This window comes from Scardinius erythrophthalmus (genome assembly GCF_964197995.2).
Source record: "Scardinius erythrophthalmus genome assembly, chromosome: 14".
NCBI lineage: Eukaryota > Metazoa > Chordata > Actinopteri > Cypriniformes > Leuciscidae > Scardinius > Scardinius erythrophthalmus.
The window spans coordinates 6,031,539-6,041,575 of NC_138234.1; the positions used below are offsets into that span (position 1 = coordinate 6,031,539).

Genomic DNA, 10,037 nt, shown 5'->3' on the forward strand with positions numbered 1-10,037 from the left:
GGTGGAAAAAGGCTGTTCTTGTAACATATGAAATATGATTTTCAAAAGACAGGTTGCGGTCTAATATAACACCCAGGTCTTTTACTGTAGAGGATGAAGTAACAGGACATCCTACTATGTTAAAGTTGTATTGCGAGAGGTTTTTTGGGTGGTTTTTTGAACCGATAAGTAGTACCTCTGTCTTGTCTGGATTTAATAAAAGAAAATTACGCGTCATCCAATCTTTTATATCTTTAACACACTCTGTCAATTTGGATAATTTAGCGTTTTCATCCGGCCTTGATGAAATATAGATTTGAGTGTCATCAGCATAACAATGGAAACTAATTCCATGTTTCCTTATAATATTTCCAAGTGGCAGCATATATATTGAGAATAATAGAGGACCTAACACAGATCCCTGCGGCACTCCATAGTTTACTGGAGTTATGATAGATTTTTCTCCATTTAAATAAACAAAATGGTAGCGGTCAGATAAATACGATCTAAACCAGCTTAATGCTTGTCCTTGAACACCAGTATAATTTTGTAATCGATCTAAGAGTATTGTATGATCTATAGTATCGAACGCAGCACTAAGATCAAGTAAAACTAGTATTGAGATACAGCCTTGGTCAGAAGCTAAAAGTAAATCATTTGTGATTTTAACGAGCGCAGTTTCAGTGCTATGATGCGGCCTGAACCCAGATTGAAACTTTTCATAGACGTCATTTTCTTGTAAGAAAGAGCCCAGTTGAGCGGACACAACTTTTTCTAGTATTTTAGACATAAAAGGTAGATTTGAAATGGGTCTATAATTTACTAGATTATTCGGATCTAATTGTGGTTTCTTAATGAGAGGTTTTATAACTGCCAGTTTAAATGTTTTTGGAACATAACCTAAAGATAAAGACGAGTTAATAATATTGAGGAGAGGCTCTTCCACTACAGGTAACACTTCTTTCAATAGTTTAGTTGGTATAGGATCTAGTAAACATGTTGTTGTTTTAGATGAAGTAAAAAGTTTATTTAACTCTTTTTGTTCTATAGTTGTAAAGCACTGTAATTGTTCTTGCGGGGTGATAATTGAGGCTGAATTATAAGGCGCGATTGAGGATTGAACGTTTACAATTGTGGTTCTGATGTTTTCTATTTTCTCAGTGAAGAACTTCATGAAATCATTACTACTAAACTGTAATGGAATATTTTGTTCAGGAGACATCTGTTTATTTGTTAGTCTCGCCACGGTGTTAAATAAGAACTTAGGATTGTTATGGTTGTTTTCTATTAGTTTGCGGAGATGCTCAGCCCTGGCCGCTTTTAGGGCCTTTTTATAACGTGACATACTGTCTTTCCATGCGATTCTAAAGACCTCTAAGTTAGTTTGTTTCCATTTACGCTCTAAATTACGGGTTTCTCTCTTTAGAACACGCGTAGTATTGTTGTACCATGGTGCTTTACTTTTCTCTCTGACCTTTTTTAATCTAATGGGCGCAACAATATCCAATGATCCAGAGAGAATGGTGCTCATAGTGCTAGTTAATTCCTCAAGTTCATCTGTTTGTTTGGGTTCACTGAGCAGCTGAGACAGATCCAATAAGCTATTTGAAAAATGATCTATGGTGGATGGAAGGATTGTTCTGCCTAATCGATAACGCGGCGCAGCATGATATATTACAGGAGTACGTAATATGCAAGTTACCATGTAATGGTCAGTGACATCGTCACTTTGTGGAATGATATCTATATCGGTTGGATCGGTTCCATGTGATATAATTAAATCGAGTGTATGATTAAATCGATGAGTTGGTCCGGTAACGTTTTGCTTGACCCCAAAGGAGTTTAATAAATCTGTAAACGCAGCCCCTAACACATCATTTTGATTATCTACATGGATATTAAAGTCTCCAACAATTAATGCTTTATCGAAGTTAACTAATAGGTCTGAGAGAAGATCTGCAAACTCTTTTAGGAAATCAGCGTAAGGCCCAGGCGGTCTATATACGGTAGCCAAGGCTAGAGATAATAGGGATGTTTTTCGAACATCTAAGAGCGTAACATTTAGTACAAGTACTTCAAATGAAATAAACTTATAACCCGTTTTCTGAGTAACATTGAGAAAATCTCTATAGATTGTTGCAACACCGCCGCCACGACCATTCAGACGGGGCTCGTGCTTATAGGAGTATCCTGATGGAGTAGACTCATTTAGACCGAAATAATCATTTGGTTTAAGCCAGGTTTCAGTAAGGCAAAGTACATCGAAGCTATTATCTGTGACTATTTCATTTACAATAACTGCCTTAGGTGTGAGTGATCTAATGTTTAGAAGACCTAGCTTTAGAAATTGTTTTTGATTACCAATAGCAACATTTTCTGGTTTAATAACAATTAGATTTTTTCTAGATCCTGCAGTAGATTTATTATTTAATCTCACTAAACGAGGAATAGACACAGTTTCTATGCAATGTTCTACACTATTTATATCAGTTAATTTGGTGCAGCAGAGACTATGATTTGGACTTTTGGTTACTAGTCAAAAGGTATTTAACATTTTGGAGATGTTATCTGACAGAAGATCCGCTCCGAATCTGCTTGGGTGTAAGCCATCAGCACGGTAAAGCCTAGGACGCTCCCAAAACAGATTCCAATTATTTACAAAGAGAAGTTTCTGCTCATTGCACCATGACATTAACCATTCATTAAGCGCAAATAATCTACTAAACTTTTTATGACCTAGTCGGTACGTGGGAAGCGGTCCTGACACAATAATCGTTATATCAGGCGATGTGCTGCGTACCGTATCGATCAGATTCCTGAAGTTTTTCTTCAGAACCTCCGTCTGGCGCAGTTTGATGTCGGCCCCTCCCGCGTGCAGGACCACAGTTCCGACGCGCTCGTTCAGAATCTCGGGAACGTGAGCAGCGATTTCAGAAACACGAGCACCAGGAAAGCAGTGATTATGCACCTTACTTTTATTTAACGTAGCGTGTACGTGTCGAACGATGGAATCGCCGATGATCACAGCATCGCGTTCTGTTTCGCGAAGAGGGGAGAAACGGTTTTGTGTGGATATCTCGAAAACCGGGAGGGTCGGAGAGAGTTTTCTTGGTCTAGACCTGGCTCGCGTCTTCCGCTGCGGAAAAATCCAGGCTTCGTGATGGCATGTTGGAGCCGGAGTGAACGAGACCATGGCTGATCGCGACCTCGACGTTCGGGACCGATGTTGAGGAACGCACGGAGTAGACGAGGTCGGAGTCAGCGGGTTAGTAACGTTAATCTCTGATTTGTGTGCCTCGGCGCGCGATGTTTCAAGAGCTAACCGCCGGTCTATCAGCTCGGCTTTTCTTACTAAAAGGTCGTGGATCTGTTTCTCAACAGCTTCCAGCTCAGACTGCACCGCGTGCAGCTCAAATGTGTCCTCACCTGCACCAAAAGGTAAACTACTTACATTTGATATATTCGCCATTTCAGATGGACAGTAAGTTAAGTTAGCAACGACGCTACCAGTGATGCTATCAGTATTAATACTAATTTATGGCTTAAGTCTTGGATATAATCCATCTTTTTACGGGTACGGGTGTAGAGTAGACGCACGATAGGCGAAAAAAAAATGTTTGTTTGTAAATGAGTGCGGAGAAGACGCGTTCAGCCGTGATCCACGGACGTAACCTATAAGAGTATCCAGCGTTGGATCACTAGGCTTGAGACGCGTCTGCTCAACAATCCGCGTTGTAACTATGAGGTGAGGAAAAGTAGAAAATGTTCGTTGTAAGTGAGTTTAAAGAGAAATCAAGAATTATAAATCAATCGATGGAGCTCCAAAGACAACCACGCGCTCAGACGCGACGCCAATAAGACTAATAAGACGCCAATAAGACTAAAAACAATACAATTACAAAATATAATAATATCAATAAAATGATATAGGCCGTCTAGGCTTAAAGAGCAACTTGCAGGTTAAATTTATAACTGAATTAATACTTGATATTGTCTGAAGAGGTTTTTTAAAAACACATATGTAGAAATTCCTAATGAAATCTAATTGGTTGTAGAGATTTTGATGAAAATGTGCTAGGCTCTGGAATACGCCTTTCCCCCTTTAGCAACGCGTCATATGACGTAGGGCGAGGTAAATATGAGCTCGCGTTCAGCCAGCGCTCTCATTGTGGGTGTAGTAGTTAGAGCAGTAGTGAGCGACAGAGAAAGTTTTAGATCGAGTTTTAGAGAAGCCATAATGGTAAATTTTTGTGTTTGTGCTGGTTGCACAAAATCCAGCCTGTCAGGACATCGTGTCCATCATTTTCCTTCTAGGAAAAACAAGGCTTTTCGTTCTTGGGTGCGTTTTGTTCAGGTGAAGAGAGCAGACTTCACTGCCGCGTCTGTCACCGTACACTCGGTCGTTTGTGGCGCACATTTCACTCCGGAGAATTATCGACCTGGAGATTTGTTGGAATCTCGGATGGGATTTCGGAGTAAGGAACATGTGAGGCTGATCACTGATGCTGTTCCCTCGGTGCACTCGATGGAATCAAGTCCACCATCAAAACTGACACCTGATTTTGGCGCGGGCGGGACTGGAGGACCAAGTGCTAACGTTAGCAGAAATTATGTGCAACAAAAACGAGCACTTAGCAGAGTAAGTCTTACTTTTAATTATTTTAACTCTTAATTTGTGTGATTTCGTAATGTTTTAGTATAATAATACAGAGAGCGGGAGAAATTATGTGCAACGAAAACGAGCACTTAGCAGAGTAAGTCTTTCTTTTAATTATTTTAACTCTTAATTTGTGTGATTTCGTAATGTTTTAGTATAATAATACAGAGAGCGGGAGAGAGACTGAGCTTTAGGACAGGTTGTCGTAATTGTCTGCCTTCTGACATGAATTTAGCAGTTTGCACAATGCTATAACTTAGCTAGCAGCTATTGGCAGGCAGCTAACAGTTAGCCTAACTCTCCCGTTTCCCCCGCATTTTAATTCAAACTGTTCCTCCCGCCTGATTTTGTATCCCCGTAAGCTAACGTTATACTCTCCAGTAAATTGCAAGGTCCAAATGTATTACTCAATATGTAGAAATCCCCTAGATTCGATTTGAGGTTGTTTTTAATTCATGAAATAACGAATTGTTGTAGCTCCCTGGGACATTATAATGCTGGTTCTGCAAACAAGCCACAATTGTACAGAAGGCATTTGTTTGAAAGCCATTTATCCATGTCAGAGGTGACTTGCCATGTTTCAAATGATCAAATTCTAAAATGCTTTTAGTAATGTGTTTGAATGAAGGTTTTTGACATGTCAGAGTTGCTTTGGATTTATATTTCTTTTTTATTTACTGATTTATTACTGATCCAGTTGGTAACTAAGTTTGTATCCTATTTTATTGTGTGATTTTGCTATGTTTTCAGATTTTGGCAGAGAGTGCAGCCAGTAATGAAGTGATAGATGCACCTAGCACTGTAGATTTTGAAGATGCAGAGGGCTTCTCTCTACACAATACTGAACCATTAGTCCTTCATCGTGGGTCACAGTGCAACATCAAATGTCTGCAACATTCATCAGGTAGTGTAACTTGTATGTATCATTAGCTGTATGTGGCACAAACATTTACAAATTACTTCTAATGGTATAAAGAAGACATTTCATACTGGACTGTAGTGTTGTGGCTGTGCATGTGTTGTTACCACTGACTATGTGATGTTGTGCAACTAACATTAATCTATGTTCATCTTAGCTGTTCAGGTAAAGCCTGAAATGGTTAGTGTGGGGACTCAGACTGAATGGTTTGAGCAACAAACATCAACTCCACTGGCCAGTTCGGTCCAAAGTGAGGACGAATCATCCTCTGATGTCATGGACCATTCTGATCTGTCATGGATCCCAGACGAGGAGATTAGTAGTGAGACATCTGATGAGGAGAATCCAGAAGAGCCAATACAGGAATCCCTCAATGACCTCAAGTAAAAAAAAAATGAATACCTATTTTTATTGTGATTTTGTGTCCACAAATTGTCACTGTCAGCATTAATGAGCATTCTCCTTTTCTTTTTCCAGTGTGGCTGACAAGTTCATTGTTTGCCTAAGCCAGCTGATGTGTCTGTTCACTGTTTGCTCGGTCTGTTGTGGAGAAACCCAGGGACAAATAGAGTTCCAGGAAGGGACTTACATAAAAATCAAGCAGGTAAGAGAATATTTTTGAACTGTTTGTCTGGAGTTTAATCATGGCCTTACCCTGGAAATCCAGAGGAAGTGTGAGTGACTTTGAATTTGGTCTGTGTTTGTACTATATACATTAATGGTATTAGTAGTTGTATTAATTTCCTGTTTCATATACATCGGTCAGGCCTGCACAGCATGTGGCTATCAGCGTTACTGGCAGAATCAAAATATGCTGCACCGAAACATGCCAGCCTGCAATCTTCTACTCAGCGGTGCCATTCACTTTTCGGGCTGCTTGGCTACTCAGACCATCCGAATGCTGAAGCTGTTTGGGCTGCAGTGCATCAGTGCCAGCACTTTTTTCCGCCATCAGCGCCTCTACACAATTCCTACCATCGTGCAGGCCTGGCAGAATGAGCAGAGAGGGATCATCAGAGAGCTGAAGGAGATTGGGGGTGGACTGATCCTCTCTGGTGACTGCAGGTATTATGATTCGGCTCTTATTGCGGATACAGAAAACAGGCCAACACAGTATTAACAGATACCTAAAGTGTCTGTGATTTTTTTTTTTCCATTAACCAAAAAAAACCTGTCTTTTATATATTTATAGATCAGACTCTCCTGGACATTGTGCCAAATATGGAACATATTCCTTGATTGAAGACCGAATAAACAAGGTTTTGGATCTTCAACTTGTCCAGGTAGGTTAATAATATGCTAGACACATAAATCAGGTGTCAGGTTTAAAAGCTACTGATATGATCAAATCTTTTTTTTTTTGTTAGAGCTCAGAGGTCCCAAGCAGCACCTGGTGTGAGATAGAGGGTCTGAAGCGCAGTGTGCGGTTCCTGAAGGACCAAGGCATGCAGGTGTCAACCCTAATAACTGACAGAAATCGGCAGGTAAAGATGCTTGTACAGACCAGAATAGATAGATGGATCTCTATATCATAATATCTACTGTAAAACTATACTGTGAACTTGAAGTAAATGTTCTCATTCTTAATGTGTTGCATATTATAGGTTGCTAAGTGGGTCCGTGAGGAGTTGTGTCCAGAAGGAACGAGGCATTTCTACGACATCTGGCATATTGGGAAAAGTATGTAACGTAATGTCGGTGCCGTAGTTTTGCTTAGTTTGGATGTTATTTGTGATTTCTAATAGCTTTTTCAATATTTCACGTTTCTGCTCTGGAACAGGTCTACAAAAAGCACTGGATACTGTGGCCAAGGAGAAGGATTGTGAGGACCTGAAGCTATGGAGACCCGCCATCATCAACCATTTATACTGGACTGCGTCTTCCACCCCAAATGGCGATTCTGATAAGATGGAGGCCAAGTGGCAGAGCATGCTGAACCATGTTCAGGATATACATGAACACAGCTACCCTTCATTTCCGCAATGTGCACACCCACCTCTGGAAGGAGAGGGAAGAGACAAGCAGTGGCTTGAACCAGGTACAATAGACTGTACAATTGGGGTCAGAGGTCACATTTGCATTGTGCTTGTCAAAGATTTGTTTGAGTATACTACTAATTGCCTAATAATAATAATAGTACTTATAAAATACACTGTTTTTTACAGGATCAACAGCTGCGATAAAGTTGGAAAGTGTTGCTTCCAGAAAGGCCCTGCTGAAGGATATTCGACAGCTCTCACCACAACACCAAACATTTTCCTTGGAGGCATTCCATTCACTCATGCTGCACTTTGCGCCAAAGCACACCGGCTTCTCTTTTCTTGGAATGTACAGCAGGTAAATGTTGATGAAGGTTAATGGATGAATATGGCTACAGCTAATGCAGTCTAATATAGCAGCCAAAACCTCATTGAAAAAGGTCAAAACTGTTAATTACAACAGCATTGCATAGCCTACTGTCTGTATAAATAATCATGGAATCAAATCATCACCTCACTAACCTCATGCTGGAATGTATTGTATTGCTGGTGTATCACACTACATTGGTTTAGTTGTGGTACCTAATACTCAAGTGTATAATTTTCCCTACAGACTTCTCTTAGCGGCCCTCCACTACAATAACAATGGAGACAGAGACGTAGCGCAAACAAACAATGGTGAGGTGCGCTATGCAGTCCGTTACCCCCGGTTTCGTAAGGGTGGCTGGGTCGTCCGACCCATAAAAGAGAAACCATCATACGGTGAGCAGTGTCATGATCAGTTTCTAATGATAATTTTTAGGTGACTCAATGAATTAACTAGTTAAAGGGATACTCCACTTTAAAATGAAAATTGTCATCATATAATCACCCTCATGTTGTTTCAAACCTGTATGAATTTCTTTCTTCTGCTGAACAAAAAGGAAGATATTTAGAAGAATGTCAGTAACCAGACAGTTTACACAGTAACACTTCCATAGTAAATTTTTTTCCTTCTATGGAACTCAATGGGACCCAAAAACTGTCTGGTTACTGATATTCTTCTAAATATCTTTTGAAACAAAGAAAAGGTTTGAAACAACATGAGGATGATTATATGATGACAGAATTTTCATCTTAAAGTGGAGTATCCCTTTAACTGAATGTGATTCAATATTTGTTTCCCTCATCAAGAATATGCATCAGCCCTGATGGTCTCCCTGAGAGAGGGATATATAAGGTCACCACAGGCCCTCAAAGAAGACAGCGCCATCCTGTCCTCAGCTGCACCTGCCCCTCTTTCCACGCATCATAAAATCGCCAAGGATGAGGCAGTCGGCCACCATCTTGAACGTCATTCACGTTTTAAGTCCTAATTACTGTCAATGAAATTAGAAATACATTTTATACACCAAGACAATTTGTGTGATGTGTTCATTTTGTACAAAAATACATATTTATTGATTGCCTCCCATATGGGGCCATTGGAAGCCTCTGTATGTTCCTCCTTCCTCTGGAAACTGCCTCCTGATTGCGACCACAACACAAGCAGGTATCGCCTTCCTGATCTCCCTGCCCAGAAACCCATATGCCCATCGGACCACCTGCCTGTAGGCTGTGTATCGGAATTGGCTAGAGCAATGAAGGGGGCAATCATGATATTAACAATCCTGTTATAGTCACTACAATTAAGTGATAAGTATTTGATGTAACATTTTCTGTTATTCTATTCCATAATGGTAACGTTAATTGTAGAGCCTCAACTGTATGTATGCACATCTGAGTTTGAAAATCTGCTAAAACCTCAGCATCAATAATGCACATTCTTTTGATATAAAGTTTATTTATGTAGAAAACTGACAACTATAATAGATTAGGCATGTGGTGTTATAACTTCGTCTAAACATACTCTGGTCTGTTGACTTGGAGAGGGCCATGCTCCTGCCTGAAGTTGAGGTATGCTACCTGCAGTGAAAACGGGTTGAGGCAACACGCATCAAAGCCGGGATGGAGCGTCAGGCAGGTAATATCCGTGGTCGGAACTGAACCCTCAACTACGGCCCAATAGGCATCCACCTCTCGACAACACATGCTGTCCACCGCCGACGTCATAGACTCGCAATGTCCGCACAAGCACCTAACGTTAGCCAACAAAAAGCCATCAGAGAGACATTTGCCTCTCTCCCTCCCTCTTGCAGGCAAAACCGCGTAACTTACTGGATTTTTATACAGATATGATTGTTAGACTGTTGTTATTGTAGCTTAGGTATTGTCATTATTTATGTTATGGCATGGTCATTAGTCAATGTAGCTAGTGCTAACCAGCTTGGATGGACTGCATAATCACTGTCTCAGCGTTCGAATCGTAGGTTGTAGAATATGAGAAGACAAAACGTTGCTGTCTTACATTAAGACAATCTAAATGGATGTTTAATCAAGAACAAGGTCGAACGTATGTTTGCTAAAGCAGATTTATTGCATAACATCAAGGTACTAGCCCTACAGTAGATGAACCAGCGTTAGC

The 10,037-nt window shown here is 40.4% G+C and overlaps 1 protein-coding gene across 1 annotated transcript; it reads left to right on the top strand.

Moving 5' to 3' along the window:
* Window positions 1-4,155: 4,155 nt before the first annotated feature.
* Window positions 4,156-8,931, top strand: LOC308701658 (uncharacterized protein). Its single transcript, XM_081384026.1, has 12 exons — window positions 4,156-4,618; window positions 5,387-5,540; window positions 5,713-5,938; window positions 6,033-6,159; window positions 6,322-6,620; window positions 6,748-6,838; window positions 6,923-7,039; window positions 7,160-7,235; window positions 7,336-7,593; window positions 7,721-7,892; window positions 8,148-8,296; window positions 8,708-8,931. The coding sequence occupies exons 1-12, from the start codon at window positions 4,217-4,219 to the stop codon at window positions 8,887-8,889; spliced, it is 2,253 nt and encodes a 750-aa protein (XP_081240152.1). The 5' UTR covers window positions 4,156-4,216; the 3' UTR covers window positions 8,890-8,931.
* Window positions 8,932-10,037: the final 1,106 nt, after the last annotated feature.